Source organism: Lepidochelys olivacea (assembly GCF_965140295.1).
Source record: "Lepidochelys olivacea isolate rLepOli2 genome assembly, chromosome: 9".
NCBI classification, from domain to species: Eukaryota; Metazoa; Chordata; order Testudines; family Cheloniidae; genus Lepidochelys; species Lepidochelys olivacea.
Genome location: NC_140419.1, coordinates 74,299,179 through 74,317,698, shown reverse-complemented (window position 1 = coordinate 74,317,698; position 18,520 = coordinate 74,299,179). Strand labels below are relative to the sequence as shown.

At 39.0% G+C, this 18,520-nt stretch overlaps 2 protein-coding genes across 2 annotated transcripts in view; one reads left to right on the top strand and one right to left on the bottom strand.

Annotated features, from left to right (window-relative positions):
- Positions 1–1,080, top strand: part of APOOL (apolipoprotein O like) — a 48,147-nt gene extending 47,067 nt beyond the window's left edge. Inside the window, exon 9 of the mRNA XM_084639058.1 lies at positions 327–1,080. Coding sequence (XP_084495184.1) covers positions 327–424 — 98 coding nt within the window. The 3' untranslated portion in view covers positions 425–1,080. The remainder of the gene's footprint in view (positions 1–326) is intronic.
- A 1,534-nt stretch (positions 1,081–2,614) lies between these two features.
- SATL1 (spermidine/spermine N1-acetyl transferase like 1) lies at positions 2,615–18,520 on the bottom strand. Its single transcript, XM_084639059.1, has 7 exons — positions 18,506–18,520; positions 18,108–18,195; positions 13,610–13,661; positions 11,439–11,519; positions 7,037–7,138; positions 6,069–6,109; positions 2,615–4,594 (listed from the first exon to the last, which is right to left on the bottom strand). Coding segments are annotated over exons 1-7 (537 nt in total). The 5' UTR covers positions 18,508–18,520; the 3' UTR covers positions 2,615–4,423.

Below are 18,520 nucleotides of genomic sequence, written 5' to 3'. Positions count from 1 at the left end.
TGCCAGTGCTCAGGGCATGCCATGATCAGGCTTTTAATAGATTACTTTTTAATTGTGAAAACAATTTAGTGATGAGTTTGTGAGAGGTTGTAGATCTTTCAAATGTTTTTCTTACTTGATGCGACTTTTCACTGCGCGGCAACAACTTCCCTGCACTATTCCCACCAATGTAATTTACAGTTAATTTATAACCGTAGAGTACTTTATTATAATGCTTGAATTTTCACACTATCAGTATGTATAACTTCTGAATAAGCATTAGCTTTTTTTAAAAAAAGCTTTTATGCCTTTATTATCATTTTATTTCATTTTAATATCTTTAACAGATGTAGCGAAGACAACAAAATTTAAGCTTGACCCCAGACTTATGGACCATGGTCAGTCCAACCCAGAGGATGTGGATATGTACAGTACTAGAAGCTAAGGCACCAATTTACAAATATTGGGAAGTACTAACAATAGCAAAGAAAAATGGATTATGCAATGTATGATTGTACCAAATGTGGTATAATTTAATCAGGTATTTTCTTAAATCCCAATATGTACAGTCAATCTACTTTGTCCTTGTTGTTTATTGTATATTGTTTCTTACTACCTATAAGCAATTAAATATTTTCATTTCTTTGAATAATAATTAGCTGTTTGACACTGAGAATTGTATTTCTCTCAATATGTGCTTGCAGTGGGGTGTATCAAGATTGTCAGTGTCAAGTTGTTAATAAACATAAATCACTTTTATAAGGGACTGTTTGAAAGTGTAAATGTATTTCTGTCCTTCAGGTCCTTAGTTGTTCAAAGACAGTAAAAGAGAAATCTGGTCATCTTTTGATTGTTGTCCCCCTTCTCACTCACTCCCAGCTCTGGAATGTTATGGGCAAATGATAGTATTTGGCATCTATGTTGGCTCAAATATCTTATTAGTCTGAGCGCTCATAAGATAAAAGAAACCAGCTGTGATAATTGTACTCTCTCAATTTCAGTTGCTTTAAGATTTATGTAAGCTAACTCTTTTTGTAAAAATCACTGCTGTTAACCTCTTCCACCAAGGTAACTAGAATAGAAAATAAATTTTGCTCTGTATGTGTGTAGCTTTCCTAATTTAAAAGTAACCATTTAAAATGAAAAGGAAAAATTGGAGCTAGTCTTCAAAGCATCCCTTGTAGACCACACATTAGTTTTCAGTCAACCTTTAATAACATAGTTTATTTAGTTTCTTTTCAGCTCCATCAGCTCTAACCCATGTTACTGGTACTGTTTGTGCTCATGTGGAATTTATTAGCAAATTATGGCAGGAAAGTTGGGCATTTTAGTGACACAGAGGTTAAAGGAGACAGTTATACTATTGGATGAAAGTGCTCTCATAGCTTAACTTAAAAAAAAGAATAAAAAGTTGTGGAGGTTAGTAGGGATAAAACCAAGGTCCAGAGTCTGTCTTGAAGCATGTATACCCAGAGCCCATTGCCTTCAATGGGATTTCTGTGAACATAAGAATGAGCAAATATTTAGAGTGAATTTTTCATTCTGATAAAATTTTGACATGACATAAAGTGATTTGAGACAAACTGGAAATCCTTTTTAAGGACTGTTTGTTTGACTTTTGAAGAATAGCATGTTCTGGCACAATACCGCTATTGCTATCATTTTTGGAGCAGAACATATACACAATTCTTTGCCTCTTGAACTAGTTATTAGTAGTTATGGCAACGTCACAGCAACTATATCAACATATAGTTTTAAAAAAATGTGAAAAGTAATTTGTGCCTGTGGATAGCAGCCTCTTTTTAAACAAACAACATGGCTGTTTCAGTAAAGAAAACAAAAATACCTAAAATACTGAGTTCCTGTTAAGTGACTAAGGTCTCAATCCTGCAAGCTGTTTTGTGTGCATAACTTACAAACCATGAGTATTCCCACTGAATCCAACATGAAAGTGTAGTGATTTCAATATCTGGCTAGGCAAGGATCAGATGAATTTATTGGGACTACTCAAAGTCATAAAGTTATTCATGTGTCTTTGCATTCTCAGGCCCTAAGAGTCTACATCAGTGGGATGATACAAGATATATATTATTCTTGGTCTTCTGAAATTGAATCTCACCTAACTGAGGGAAATAATAGATTAGAAGAGTGCAAGAAATGCAGTTCAATTTTCTATGTGAAACTTAGAGTTAAATTTTTAAAGAGATAGTGATTTAGCTGCAAGATATCCATTAGTGTCACTGGGAGTCATATGCTTATGTCCCCAGGTACCATGTAACACTCACAAAAAAGACACTTTGAAAGTTTACCCTGAATCAAATCAATGGCTTATGAGGAAAGAATCTGCATTTGGATCCTACACAATTCACCATCATTCATTCGCTTCTTAATCCTTTTGATTATGAAAAAGTGTGAAGCTAACACAAAGGATTACAGATTGCCTTTTCTCTACAAATCTTATTTTAAAATAAACTAAGTTGTCTTTCCTACTAAATTCAATGCATTATCCAATTGTAAAAGAATTATTTAAGTGTTTTGTAGAATTAGGTAAAAGGGGAAAAAGCAGAAAGAGATCAATGTCTTCCTGTTGTCATAGCCACGGAGTGGCTGAGATGGCTCCTCAAAGCTAGGGATTTCCGACTGGTTTTGTGTTGCCTCATCTATTCCTGAAAGAAGAGTGGTATGTCTGCTTATAGCTGTGTGGTCTATCTTTTTCCTAGTATTGCATATCCAATGGAAACTTGACCAGGAAATCCAATATCCCTTCCAATCAGAAATTATTTCAGAATGGGTTTGACAAAAGGTTCTCTACTCGCTGCCCTAGGGTCCAGGCCTCCTCCTGTAGTGTCCTCAGAAGTTCCATCAAAGGGTTCCCAGTGGGGTCCCACCCTGTGTTAGCCAGTTTCCTGAAAGCAGTCTCTTACTTTAAAGTCTGCAGTTCCCCTCCATAGATCATCTACTCTGACCTGTTGGAACATATCTTTACCATTCTGAATGGTCTTCCTGACAAGGAAAGTGGCCTTTATGGTTGTCATGCTCTCAGCCCAAAGAGTCAGGAAACTTGCAGCCGTAGCTTGCAATCCCTCATATGTAATCTTCTGCAGGGGGAAACGTTCTCTGGATGTACCCCAGTTTTCTCTTCAAGATGGCCTCTCAGCCTTCATCCTTAGCAATGAGATCTTGCTTCCCAACTTCTGCCATGACTCCAAGACTTGGTGTGGTGGCAGTACCTGGATCTCCCTAGAGTTTGAGATATGCATTACCTTATCTAAAATATTCCCCAAGTCCAGGTCTCCATTCATGCTGTTTGGAGGGGCTCATAAAGAGGAGAAGGTATGTAAATATATATTTTTCTGTAGGATCCAAACTTGCATGCAGCACTTCAGCTCCCTTCCATGCCTCACTTCTTACCCCAGAGGAGCTTTGAGTTCACTGTATCCTAACTGTGGCCATGTCCTGGGCAGAGTTGCGGGAGGCCTTAGTTGAGGAACTTTTTCATGCTGCTACTTGTTTGAGACAGTACTGGCTGGAGTTGCGTCTGCTGAAGAAGCCTTCGATCGTCAAGTTCCCATAGTGGTCCTTCCTCAGCAGTTTCTAAAAGGTTACCTTCAGGAGGTTTGCTCATCTTAATAGGCTCTTCATGATTATCTTCTCCTCTTGTCACTTTAGCCTAGTCTATCTTAACTTCTCCTTAGTTACTCCTTCCTCCTTGGTAACTGGATCCATTCATCATTCGTTAATGGTAGCACCAGCATCACAAGAAAAAAAATGTCTCTCGCCTTGCTCTCTGTGATGTAGCAGCACCAGTATGAAAACCAACCATGAATGCCACAGTGAATGACCAGTTTCAGACAAAGTGACTAGCTTAGATGGTGATCATGTTCTCTGGCTACATTGCTCATTAACAGGGGATGCCTACTTGCACCCCCCAGATGAGGAAGAACTGGGTGAAAAATTCTAATTCTGATTGGCTATTACCTGCCTGAAAGATGAGGACACAATCATTCATCAAACTGATAATGTCACATCATGGAAAAGGTTAGTAACATAAGACTTGTTTTTGTAGCAGGCAGGATCACTTTAACATATACATCTATTTGTTAAAGTGTTACTGTACTGTATGCATTGTATCACAGGCTTATTTATATTTAATGTGAGGTGGGGAGATGAAACATGGGGTCTCTTTGAATAGTGTCCAGCTATGTAACAAACCAATGAAAGAAACTTTAGTAAATCTAATAGTACCTAATAGTAATAAAGGCTTCTGGTCATAAAACAGAGAAGTTACATAAACTTGATTAATCTTGTTCAATGAATAACAAACTAGAACTTCAGGGTGTAAGCAGCAGATGTTGTATTGTGCCAAACCAAAAGCAGAACAAACTGATTGCAGATTAAAAATCTAATCTCTCACAAATCTTGGAATGGTGAATGGGAACTTCCTTCATTCTCCAGATGCCATTCTGAGAAGATTCTCTTTGTTAAATCTGAAGAGATGCCAGCCCTCTTCAGTGGAAAGGTCTAAAGCTCCACGTCTCATATAGTACTCTATAGATGGCTTGTTCCAAATGACTACAAGGAAATGCATGCAGCTACAGTTTGTTTTGATTGCTATCTGTTGAAAAGTAAACATTCTGTATTACTTGCAAGGTATTATTTTGGGATGCCTTCTCCAATACTAGTTCAGATACTCATCTACAAATAGAAAGAGCAATCTATGAAAAGGGCCAGTGGTACCATTGCAAAAGGCCACTGCACACACAGTAGATGCCAGAGCAGTTCATGTTCTCTAACAAGCTAGTGCCTTTTTGCACATGTTATAGTGATGAACTCAAGAAAATAGCAACAGTTTGAGCCAAAATTCTCCGCAGAGATGCCTTACCCTCTTTTGTCATCGTGACATTCACAGGACCAACAAGTGAGTAGTCTGCTAGATTAGATCACTCTTAGTTAAACTGAGGGAAAAAAGGCAGTGTAACTAGTCTATGGTCCAATTCCTGGAAACTCTGCAATACACTAGTATATGGGCTTGGCAGAGGGATTCTCAGGTGGCCAGGGATGGCAACTCCAAGGGTATGTCTACATGACAGCTTGGAGCAAGTCTCCCAGCCAGCATAGGCAGATTTGTATTAGAAGGGCTTGTGCTAGTGTGCTAAAAATAGCTGTGTGGATGTTGCAGCACTGGTGAAGGCTCAGGCTAGTCGCTTGAGCTCTCATGGCTAGCCCGTGCCTCCATTGGTGCTGTAACATTCACACACCTATTTTTAACATGGTAGTGCAAGCCCCACTAGCACAAGCATGTCTACCCAAGCTGGGAGGCTTGCTCCTAGTTAGTGTAGGGACATATTCCAACATAAGCCTTGGAGCATATCCACATCTATTACTACAATGGGAAAGCTGCAGCTGCTCTTCTGATTTCCACAGGGGTGCTTAGTTTACCCATTAAACTCTGCCTAGTCTGCTCATTAGACACATATCTAAGACCCCTCTTGTTCTGCAGACCAGGTCATTGGAACACAATAAATGGAGACGCCTTGAAGGGCTTCTTGTATTCCAGCATAATCACACAAGCTCTGCTGCCTACTGGGACCTTTTTACACACTGAGCAGGGGGTAAGATTTTTCCCCTCATTATTTGAAAGTAAGTATGAAGGCCAGAGAAGAATTACTTAGTGTGCTCCTAAAGAGGTACAACAGGGTATATAACAGTGTGAAATTGAGCATAGGGAAACTTAAGCAAAATATCAGAAGGCTTGTCCTAACTGAACTGTGAGAGTCTATTTAGTTAAGGGAAAATCTCCCTGTGGAAGATGTAGAAGTCCTACTGCTTTAAGAGTCCATTTACCACTAGACCAAACAAAAAAATCACTTGATAAAATTTTGCTGAGAACAGACTTGCATTGGCAGGAAAAAAAATATATATGAAAACAAGTCTACATGTTTGTGTTACATTAATTGATCATATGTAGTAAGCATACTCTACAGTGACTTTGTGAATCAAAATCTTACACTGTCATAGGTCATAAAATGAGGGAGATGACCATTTAAATTATGTAGTGTTTGTAAGTCTTTGTTTTAAATGATACATACCTGGCTTAATCTCTTTAAGATTTCCGAGCCAATGCCCAAGCCTATTAAATAGTGCAAACATTAAAAATATCAGTACACACACACAGTTTCATAGCAAGATATATTTTTATGAAATTGTAGTTGGACATTTTAAAATACTTAACTGGAAATTCAAATTAATTTAACTTTTATATTGAAAATAGAATTACTTTTCTAATAAATGTCATTGGAAATGAGCAAATATACATTTTTGTATCATAATTTTATATTTAATATATATAATATAAATATATTGAACTAAGCTATGTGTGTTTTGACTGGATCATAAGGAAATGTTGATTTACAGTGAAGTAGTACTACTTTTAAACTATTGCATAAAATATTTTCATTTGATATTACTTGTACTTCTATGAAATTTTGGAATTTGTTTAAATTTGTTGATTTTTTTTATTTGTGAGTAATTGTGATATATTTTAGCACTTTCATAAGTACTTGAAATAAAGGGATAGCATGAGAAATTTTTTAAAAAGTTAATTATTTTATATTTTGTGTCAATATCACTTCTATTGCAGGTCAAGCTCTTAATCCTTTTATTACATTAAATTTAAAGGCATTAAAATTTACTTTTAAACATAAGAAATTAAAATATACTTTTTTCACTGACATTAGAAAACAATATTAGCTTCACCTTAAAAGTTTAAAAATTCTGCAACATAATTTCTTTGAAGAGTTCTCAGAATCATGCACAGAATGTATTAATAATAGTATTCAAGTATATTATGTTTCAGAAGACAAAGTCCTCTAACGGTTGGAAACACATTCATGCTTTGTTCCCTTATAAAACTTGCAGGATATTTATTTACAGAACTATATTGCCTAGAGGTATTGAAAGAGAAAGCTGGAAGCTAATTCATACTGAAAGAGTAAACGAGTAATTATTTGTTTTTTTTTTATCAAGAGTGAGGCTTGTTAACGAGCTTGTTTGTTACCTCTATACGGTTCCATGACATAGAAGTCTTCCAGGTAAAGTAACTTGCCGATCCAAGGGTCATATGTAAAGTAATACATAGCATAGCCTACAATGCAACTACCTGAAAAGAAAGAACATAAAAAGTGAAATAACTGGCTAGCTTAAAGAAAAAGAGTACTTGTGGCACCTTTAGAGACTAACAAATTTATTTGAGCATAAGTTTTCGTGAGCTACAGCTCACTTCATCGGATGCATTCAGTGGAAAATACAGTGGGGAGATTTATATACATAGAGAACATGAAACAGTGGGTGTTACCATACACACTGTAACAAGAGAGAGTGATCACTTAAGGTGAGCTATTACCAGCAGGAGAGGCGGGGCCGGGGGGTGGAAAAACCTTTTGTAGTGATAATCAAGATGGGCCATTTCCAGCAGTTGACAAGAACTTCTGAGGAACAGTGGGGAGGGAATAAACATGGGGAAATCGTTTTACTTTGTGTAATGACCCATTCACTCCCAGTCTCTATTCAAGCCTAAGTTAATTGTATCCAGTTTGCAAATTAATTCCAATTCAGCAGTCTCTAGTTGGAGTCTGTTTTTGAAGTTTTTTTTGTTGAAGAATTGCAACTTTTAGGTCTGTAATGGACTGACCAAAGAGATTGAAGTGTTCTCCAACTGGTTTTTGAATGTTTATAACTCTTGACGTCTGATTTGTGTCCATTTATTCTTTTACATAGAGACTATCCAGTTTGGCCAATGTACATGGCAGAGGGGCATTGCTGGCACATGATGGCATATATCACATTGGTAGATGTGCAGATGAACGAGCCTCTGATAGTGTGGCTGATGTGATCAGGCCCTATGATGGCATCCCCTGAATAGATATGTGGACACAGTTGGCAACGGGCTTTGTTGCAAAGATAGGTTCCTGGGTTAGTGGTTCTGTTGTGTGGTTGCTGGTGAGTATTTGCTTCAGGAACACACACTTTGCTTCTCTACAAAAGAAAAAGGACACTAAACTCTCTAAACTATTACATGCCACAAGGGGCCACAACAGTGGTTCCCTTAACCCACCCAGCAATATTGTTAATCTATCCAACTATACTCTTAGCCCAGCAGAAGAATCTGTCCCATCTCGGGGCCTCGCCTTCTGCCCCTCCACCCAAGTACATGATACAGTTCTGTGGTGACCTGGAATCCTATTTTCGACGCCTCCGACTCAAAGAATATTTCCAACACACCTCTGAACAACATACTAACCCACAGAGAGCTTCCTACCAAGACTACAAAAAGGGGGATTCTGGGTGGTCTCCTCCCAAAGGTCGAAACAACAGACTGGACTTCTACATAGAGTGCTTCCGCTGACGTGCACAGGCTGAAATTGTGGAAAAGCAGCATCACTTTCCCCATAACTGCAGCCGTGCAGAACATAATGCCATCCACAGTCTCAGAAACAACTCTGACATCTTAATCAAAAAGGCTGACAAAGGAGGTGCTGTCATCATCATGAATAGGTCGGAATATGAACAAGAGGCTGCTAGGCAGCTCTCCAACACCACTTTCTACAAGCCATTACCCTCTGATCCCACTGAGGGTTACCAAAAGAAACTACACCATTTGCTCAGGAAACTCCCTGAAAAGCAGAAGAACAAATCCGCACAGACACACCCCTGGAACCCCGACCTGGGGTATTCTATCTGCTACCCAAGATCCATAAACCTGGAAATCCTGGACGCCCCATCATCTCAGGCATTGGCACCCTGATAGCAGGATTATCTGGCTATCTAGACTCCCTCCTCAGGCCCTACGCTACCAGCACTCCCAGCTACCTTCGAGACACCATTGACTTCCTGAGGAAAGTACAATCCATCAGTGATCTTCCTGAAAACACCATCCTGGCCACTATGGATGTAGAAGCCCTCTACACCAACACACAAAGATGGACTACAAGCCGTCAGGAACAGTATCCCCGATAATGTCACGGCAAACCTGGTGGCTGAACTTTGTGACTTTGTCCTCACCCATAACTTTTTCACATTTGGGGACAATGTATACCTTCAAATCAGCGGCACTGCTATTGGTACCCGCATGGCACCACAGTATGCCAACATTTTTATGGCTGACTTAGAACAACGCTTCCTCAGCTCTCATCCCCTAATACCCTTACTCTACTTGCGCTACATTGATGACATCTTCATCATCTGGACCCATGGAAAAGAACCCTTTAAGGAATTCCACCATGATTTCAACAGTTTCCATCCCACCATCAACCTCAGCCTGGAGCAGTCCACACAAGAGATCCACTTCCTGCACACTACGGTGCTAACAAGCGATGGTCACATAAACACCACCCTATACCAGAAACCTACTGACCGCTATTCCTACCTACATGCCTCCAGCTTTCACCCTGACCACACCACATGATCCATTGTCTACAGCCAAGCTCTACGATACAACCGCATTTGCTCCAACCCTTCAGACAGAGACAAACACCTACAAGATCTCTATCAAGCATTCTTACAACTACAGTACCCACCTGCTGAAGTGAAGAAACAGATTGACAAAGCCAGAAGAGTACCCAGAAGTCACCTACTACAGGACAGGCCCAACAAAGAAAATAACAGAATGCCACTAGCCATCACCTTCAGCCCCCAACTAAAACCTCTCCAACGCATCATCAAGGATCTACAACCTATCCTGAAGGATGACCCATCACTCTCACAGATCTTGGGAGACAGGCCAGTCCTTGCTTACAGACAGCTCCCCAACCTGAAGCAAATACTCACCAGCAACCACACAACAGAACCACTAACCCAGGAACCTATCTTTGCAACAAAGCCCGTTGCCAACTGTGTCCACATATCTATTCAGGGGACGCCATCATAGGGCCTAATCACATCAGCCACACTATCAGAGGCTCGTTCACCTGCACATCTACCAATATGATATATGCCATCATGTGCCAGCAATGCCCCTCTGCCATGTACATTGGTCAAACTGGACAGTCTTTACGTAAAAGAATAAATGGACACAAATCAGACGTTAAGAATTATAACATTCAAAAACCAGTTGGAGAACACTTCAATCTCTTTGGTCACTCCATTACAGACCTAAAAGTTGCAATTCTTCAACAAAAAAACTTCAAAAACAGACTCCAACTAGAGACTGCTGAATTGGAATTAATTTGCAAACTGGATACAATTAACTTAGGCTTGAATAGAGACTGGGAGCGGATGGGTCATTACACAAAGTAAAACAATTTTCCCATGTTTATTCCCTCCCCACTCCACTCCCCACTGTTCCTCAGAAGTTCTTGTCAACTGCTGGAAATGGCCCACCTTGATTATCACTACAAAAGTTTTTTTCCCCCCTGCTCTCCTGGTAATAGCTCACCTTAAGTGATCACTCTCTCTTGTTACAGTGTGTATGGTAACACCCACTGTTTCATGTTCTCTATGTATATAAATCTCCCCACTGTATTTTCCACTGAATGCATCCATTGAAGTGAGCTGTAGCTCATGAAATTTTTTGCTCCAATAAGTTTTAGTCTCTAAGGTGCCACAAGTACTCCTTTTCTTTTTGCGAATACAGACTAACATGGCTGCTGCTCTGAAACCTGGCTAGCTTATGTAAAGTATATCAATACAATTCTTTATAGCTATCCTTCAACCTTTTAAAGGAAACTTTTGATATAAACTCAGATAGCTCTCAGTGAAAATCCCTGCATACTGAATCATGTTAAAATGCAACAAACATAGATTTCAGACCAAACAAGCACCACAAAGCCATTATTTGTTTTAATAGTATCGAAAGGCATGCACTCCAAACTGCAGGATTTTTTAAAAGTCTTGGGTATTTTTCACGCAGAAGGCACTTCTAAAATCTGAGAAACTAGGAAGGAAACTTCAGATACTTACTGATACTAAGGTGTAATCAAGAAGGCAGAATGTATTATCAAAGGTAATGGAGGTACTGGGTGAAGGGGTTCTTCATAAGGAACAGGTTTCAGATTAAATTCATTTGCCTTACTAACAATACTCTAATCTCTATTACCATTTGATCACATCCACAGAATTAGTACCACTAACTGGCACTCTTGTCAATCTCTAAAGACCAACAAAGTGGAATGTGGATTGTGGATGAACATCACATCACCAGTGTGCCTCAGCTATGACAGGCAGGGAACACCTTTTAGATAGAGAAGATAATTCAGTCTCTGTTCATTCATCCATTGATGGCAGTGAACTTTTTATTAAAATATCTAGAAGAAAAATCCATGAAGTTCCCTTGCTGTGGTCAGCTAAGGGTCCATAGGCAGCCTCAGCTGTCTCAGTATTGTTATCCCTTATGTCACTCTTTGTGTAATCAGGGATTGCTAGAGGTAATCAATTGATAAATATTTAAAACATGTTTAGCTTACTTCCTGTTTTTCCCTCCTTTGGCACTTCTGCTATTAGACAGTGGTAGAAAGGATGTTCTCCAAAGCCATCTTCAAGCAAATCTAAAATTAAAATTAAAACCTGTAAGTTAATGGCAGGCTTACCACATTAAAAAAAAATAGTAAATAAGAATATTTGTAAAGTAGCTTTCCATCTGAGGGAGTACTTGGAAATAGTTACTGCTGGCTGTACAATTACAGTCCATCAGCCTTTTCCGGAAAAATGCATGGAGTGTTCAAAAGGGGTAGCTTGGAATAAGAGAAGAAAGAAATAGGTATGGTAGGGTGAGAATAGAAGCTATTTAGGAGCATGAGTCAAGATATTAATGCACTAGATTGTATTTGTAAAAATCTTTAATAAAAAAGCATAAAGCTAAAGAAAAATTTAAGGTTATGAAATGGAAAATGTTCAAACATCAATATTTGGGGTGGGAAGTACTAACATGTGTCTGCTCTTGGACTATCAAAACATACATATGAGAAACTATAATTTACAGCTGAACTGGCCCTTCCATGAGGCCTGATCCAAAACCTATTGAAGGCAATAGGATTCTTTCTGTTGACTTCAGTGAACTTTGGATCAGGCCCACGATGAGCAGTTCCAATTCTGCTGCAACAGTGCTTCAAAGAAACATTAAAGGGTCATGGTTTGGGGTAGTTTGTTTAGAGCAGTAAAGTGTTAAATATAAAAACTCAATTTTTGCACTTCACTTCTGACCTGGAACTGGAGCTTTAAAAGTAGTTTGACTATTTCACCTACTGTTTCAGTTAGCAACTAAGTTGGAAGATATTTTCCTAAACTAGTGTTAACAATCCTGCAACCCTTGCTCATATGAGTACTCCTGCTTACTTCAGTAGAACTCCTCACATGAGTAAAGGCTACAAGATCAGGACCCTAGTTTGCTGTCCTCTCCTTTAATCAAGGCCAGAAATAACTAGGCTGAGGCAGATGAAGAAATGCCATTTGTCACATAACATAAAACTTAAATTTCTGTGTTTTAAAAGTTAGCATTCAATTTTTATTTCCAGTTCTCTTGGTACAAATTCAGTATGGAACCAGACAGGGGAAACAAAGCCAATTGCAAAAAGAAAAGTACATGGAAGGGATAAAATACTTTACACTTATGCAGCACTTTTAAGAATCTTGCAGCTGAAGATCTTGCAGCTTTTAAATGAGGTAAGTGTTTTTCTCCATTAACAGATGAGGAGACAGACTGTGTGACTACGGCTGTGTCTACAGTAGAGAGCTTACAGTGGCACAGCTGTATCGATGCAGCTGCACTGCTGTAAGATTTCTCATGTAGCCGCTCTATGCCCACGGGAGACATAATTATGCCCCGTTGACAAAATTAACCCACCCCCAATGAGTGGCGGTAGCTATGTCAGCGGAAGAAACTCTCCTAGCAACGTAGCGCTGTGCACACTTGGGCTTATGTCAGCGTAACTTATGTCGCTCAAGTAGGGTGGAATATTAACACCCCTGTGTGACATAAGTTTTGCCAACATAGGTATTAGTGTAGACATAGCCTAAGTGTAACTGCAAGTAGCAGTAAGCTAATGGCAGAGATGGGAATAGAACTTAGTTTTTTCTGTCTGTCCTAACTACTATAACACTTTGCCTCCAACAGCAATATTCATCATAATCTTTCAGAAATATACAGTACATAGTTGTTTTATATACAGTCAAACTTCAGAATTACGTACACATTGGGAATGGAGGTTGTTTGTAACTCTGAAATGTTCATAACTCTGAACAAAATGTTATGGTGGTTCTTTCAAAAGTTCACAACTGAACTTTTGACTTACTACAGCTTTGAAACTTTACTATGGAGAAGAAAAAAATGCAGCTAAATCTTAATTTGAATTGAAACAAGCACAAAAACAGTTTCCTTACCCTGACAAATCTTTTTTTAAACTTTCCCTTTATTTTTTTTTTAGTAGTTTACGTTTAACCCAGTACTGTTGGGTTTTGTTGTTTTTTTTTTTTTTGAGGGGGGGCATGTTTCTCTGCTGCTGCCTTATTGTGTACTTCTAATTCCAAATGAGGTCTGTGATTGACCGGTCAGTTCGTAACTCTAGTGTTCGTAACTCTGGTGTTCTACTGTATAATGTATGGGTTTCCATAGGTGTTTTTATTTAGAGTATAATCTTACCTTTTTCTGTTAGTTTTACTGCATTTGGCATATTTTCATATGCGGCTAGTTCCTGTCAGATGAACAAATTGGAGTTTGAGGTTTCATCAATAGTTGCAGTCTTTACAGAATACTATGCAAAATATTAATGTTTAGGCTACACTTGGATTTCGATGCAAAATGCTACCTTAGGCCCCAATCCTGCCATGAGCTCTGCAAATGAGGTAGGCAGAAACTATTGTTCTATATCTGCTATGTTCTAATTCACTATGGAAATGAAAAAAACTGCAGCATATGTGTTATCCTGTAAACTGAGCACAATCTGACCATAATAATACTTTTACACTTACATAGCACCATTTTATCAGAATAGTAAAGCACTTTTTATTATTAAAGGATGTCAACTTGAAATCTAGTCAGCTTTAAAAAGAGAAGCAGTTTCATGGAGTACCCCATCCCAAATCCCCCTTCCAATTTTTGTGATTTTACAATTCCATTTTTATTTTTTTGTTAAACAAAATCTCCCTTGTTTGAAAGACATAAACAAACAGGAGAACTACATATAAGAAATAGTGATACTGACTATACACTACCTGGGAAAATAAAGAAAATATTTTTCTTTAGTTTGTTTTATAGTAACTTTAGGTGTCACTTTTACGGCATGTAGGTGGTAAAAACTTTGTGACTTTTTTTAACTTGATGATGTCCCTTTGACTAATGATGTTTCACAACACTTGTGAGACAGGTAAATGGAAGGAAAGAGTAGTTACATCCAAGACTTCAACGGTCTTGAAGTAAGTTGGATAGAAACACGATACAGGGGTCCCAGTTATCACTAGCAGTTGAGCAGATTAGTGGAACTTTTTGTTTGTTGTTAGAAAGAACATTCCTAAGTATTTTGTGAAGGATGTAGCATGCTGTCTTATCACATCAGCAGAACTCTATAGATGATGATGATGAAAAATTGCTGCTGTTAAGGCTGGCTCAGTATTTTCCGGAAACCTGCTGCCATATTAGTGAAAATTAACTCCAAAAGATGGCAGTATTTTAGCTACCCCTGCAGAAGACCTGAATTTCAGAACTGATTAGGAAACTCTCCTCTTGGACCATTGAGGAATGAACACTTTGTAAAGGTGGCAAACTTTTATCTGTGGGAAGGATTGCTGTATCACTTGCGCTGACTTCATAAGTCTGATTACTGTTCCAACAGGTGTAGAAGCATATTAGCTTAGCCTACAAGTATCTGGCCTTATTTCTTGCATAGAGGAATGTTATATCATTCCTTTGCATGTTAACCTTACTAGCCCTTCATTGTTTTGTGGGTACGTGATGTAATATCCTCCCTGGCTTGCAGGTGAGATGCAGTCAAAAACTAGAAAGGGAAGATAGGGAATAAATACAAAAAGTTAAAATGGCAACTGGAGGACTCAGTTGGGAACAAGATCAGGTTTTTTTTTTCCCTAGATGTAAGTCTTAGACACATCACCTCTGGAGAAGAGGATGTCTTTAAAGGCCTGATAGAAGAGAGAAATATGAATAGTAAGGGCCATATTGTGCCTGTAAGCCATTGGCCACATTGTGGGGATTGTACTTGGGCTATCGTGCAGTGGTTGTCACTGTGCGAATTCTACCTAACTCCTTCTGTGTCTAAGGGGTATCACACACTGAAGTTGAAGTTACTCTGGTCTTTGAAATGGGATAGTATATGCTTTTGCACTCACAGTGGGTCAACTCAACTGGTAGGAAGGGACAGGGACATGGTTGTGTCCCCACCTCAGCTCTTCCCACAGTGGCCAATTCTATCCACAATAACTGAGACTAGCCCTTCCAGAGGGGCACAAAGAGGGTGGGGATATTGCAGGCTCTCATTTCTTAATGCACCAGTCAGGACCTGCCACAATCTTAAAGTGAAACTCATCACTCCATGCCCAAAGCCAGAGTATTAGTACTACTAATTATTTATCAGCCAAAATGTGTTAGGAACTTTACATATGAGGAAGAAGACAAGGTCTGTCCCAAATAGTTTACAATCTAGTGAGAAAATGTGCAACTGAGGGATGGGAAATGGTATGAAACAAGAAGAAAGATGGTTGTGTTTGAAGCTAACCAGGACTCTTGTTAGTGCCCCTTTTGCCCTTCCTTTTCCCCCCCCCTTTTTTTTTAATGTTTCTGTCAGAAGAACACCATAGCTTTCAACATGTTGAAAGGACTTTTAAAGAGGTCTGTGAAGAGAGTGCAGGCATTTCCGACCAGATATGGGAGGTAATTGCAGGTATCCTGGAGTAAGGCACAGAGAAGGAAATGAAGGGCAGTTTGTTGTGCAGCATAGGTAGAATAACCATGTTCAGGAGTGATCAAAAAGAAAGGGGAACAGAGAAGTAGTCAGGGGAACATATTTTTTGTGGGCATTGGGTATTTTATTTGAGAAATATTTTTATGGCATTGGTAAACCTGTATAGATTTTATAAATATATATAAAGCACAGATCTTAGGAAGGGCAGTTAAAAAAAATCAAACTCTGAATTAAATTGAGTACATTGTGCAGTCTTGTAAAGAAGATCAATGCAGAAGGTGAATAAACAAGCTTTTTAGGGGGAGCTAGGTGTGTAGGATTGAGGACATGGAATCTATCATCACCTCCAGCACATGGGCAAGACTCAGAGCTGCAGTGCAATCTGTTGGCACCTGGTAATTGGTCCTATCTACTGGTCCACATAAGTGTGGATCCAAGAGACACACCCAAACCCCAGGCTGCTTCTCTATTCTGGTATGTTTAGAGTTGTCATGGAGCCCATCTGCATGGTATACAGCAGATAGAGAAGGACTCCTCTGAGTCACTTTGCCTTCACACACTCGGTTAACATGGGACATTGACAGCACAGAGGGGCTGGTATAGGCCATCCGCGAAGAAGTGAATTCCATCCTAAGGGCTTTATCCAGTCTGCATTTTAAAATGCCAAGTGATGAGGTTTCTATTACTCTCCTTGGGAGACTAACAACTAATGAATCTCACATATGTAACCTTTGATGTATGTGTTCATAATTAGTAATTTAAAAATAAAGAATAAAATCAAACTGAATTCTTTAAGGTTCAAGCCTCCAAGGTGGTTACAGAAAATATAATTTAAGGGCGGACTGTGAATGGCACAATGAGTGATAAAATTAAAAACTTTATTTAATATAAAATAGTTAAGCAAACAGGCATTACGTTATAACCCTGCAATGCATTTATACTTGTATTCTAAAATGAATTGATGCATTTAGGGTGATTAGTTCCTAAACGAGGCATAATCCTTTCTGTAACCTTGATGGAGGATGGTCACCTCTAATATAAAAATAGTGTGCTATCCTTTTCATAATCAACTATAATAATGGCACTTAATTAACATTAAATCCACCTTTTACCATATCTGTATTTCCACTACTATAATTAAATATTTTCTACTTTCTCATTGGCTAGTTAACATGAAGCATTGTTTTAATTAATATTTGCGTAAATACCATACCCATAACTAACAATATAGATTGCATTGTTCAAAACATTAACAATTTATCTAAAATACTTGTAAAAACCAGTTGGAACCAAAATACATTTACAGCATGACCTAGGTTTAGGCCATAACTTATCTCTAGCTTGCTTTTCTAAATTGTCTCACTTTACTTCACGTTACTCGTATTTTACCAGGCCTTGCCGAGCTATCATCAAGTGTATTTTTAGGAAATAGATTTTTCGGCCAACTTACATTTCAGCAAATTTCTATATCAACATAAGCGAACATCATCTCTATAGTCTACCTGTCAGGGAAAACTGAATTTCTTCCCATTCTTTATCATAATTGATTACAGTATTTGTACAGAGCCAACAGTCTGCTAGGTGTTTAGAGATGAGGCCCCTATCTCAGAGTTTACAGTGTAAAGATATAGCATAGTAATCATTGTAAGGGGCCAGATGTAATGAAAAGCAGTATGAGTGAATGGGTGAAGTTTAGCATAGGGCTGTATGTCTTGGTAGCTCCATGATTATAGTTTGATTTTTTTTTCCCAGTCTCATTAACAGGTCACTTATCTTGTAGGGAGGATTATGGTTTATGGTCTTTTGGAAGAAATGAAAGGAGCTGAAGGCAGAGAGGATTAAAGCATGGCAGACCAGGATCGGGAGGGTGCAGCTTGGAGGAAGGATGGGAAACAGGACCGAGAGAAACACATGAAGGGGGCAGGTGGTCATGTGGTTTGGATGGAGTGAAAAGGGAAAATGGATTGGGGGAACAAAAAGACAGGGTATCAGAGAGGATAGGCAAGAGTTACGTCTACACCTCATGCTTCTACTTCTAACTGTCTGAGACATCTATCTAATTTATCTTATGTACCATTATCCACCAGCACATTAACACAAGTAGCTAATAAACATGCTCACTGGGGTTTACGCCTAGCACAGGAAATAGTAGTAAGCTTTAAAAAGGAAACTTGGAAAGACACTGACTGAGGGAAAGATGCCTGCACACTTCTGTCCCTCTCTTACTTTGATGAGGCGCAGGATTTCAGGACAGTCCCGGGGCTCTGCCGGGCGGATTCGGAAACAGCTCATGACGCCAGCGCCAAGGCGAGACCTGTGGAAAGCAGGAGGCAGAGAATTGATTACTTCCCAGGAGGGAGATGGAACACTGCTGGGCCGCTGTTTGGGAGATATTCCTCCTCATTCACCATTTCAAAAAGCACTTTGGGACAGGGAAGAAACAAAAATGTTTCTTCCTCCTCCTCTTTCTTTCCTTCACTAAAGTGGTAATTTAGCCTCCACTCCTTGCTCTGCCTTAGTTACATCCTACCCCTACTTATCCTTGTGACCTACTACTTTCGTTTAAACCAACAGCCCCTGAGCAGATGGGTAGTCACAATGGAAATCATCATCACAATACTCACATTTCCCCTGCCTCA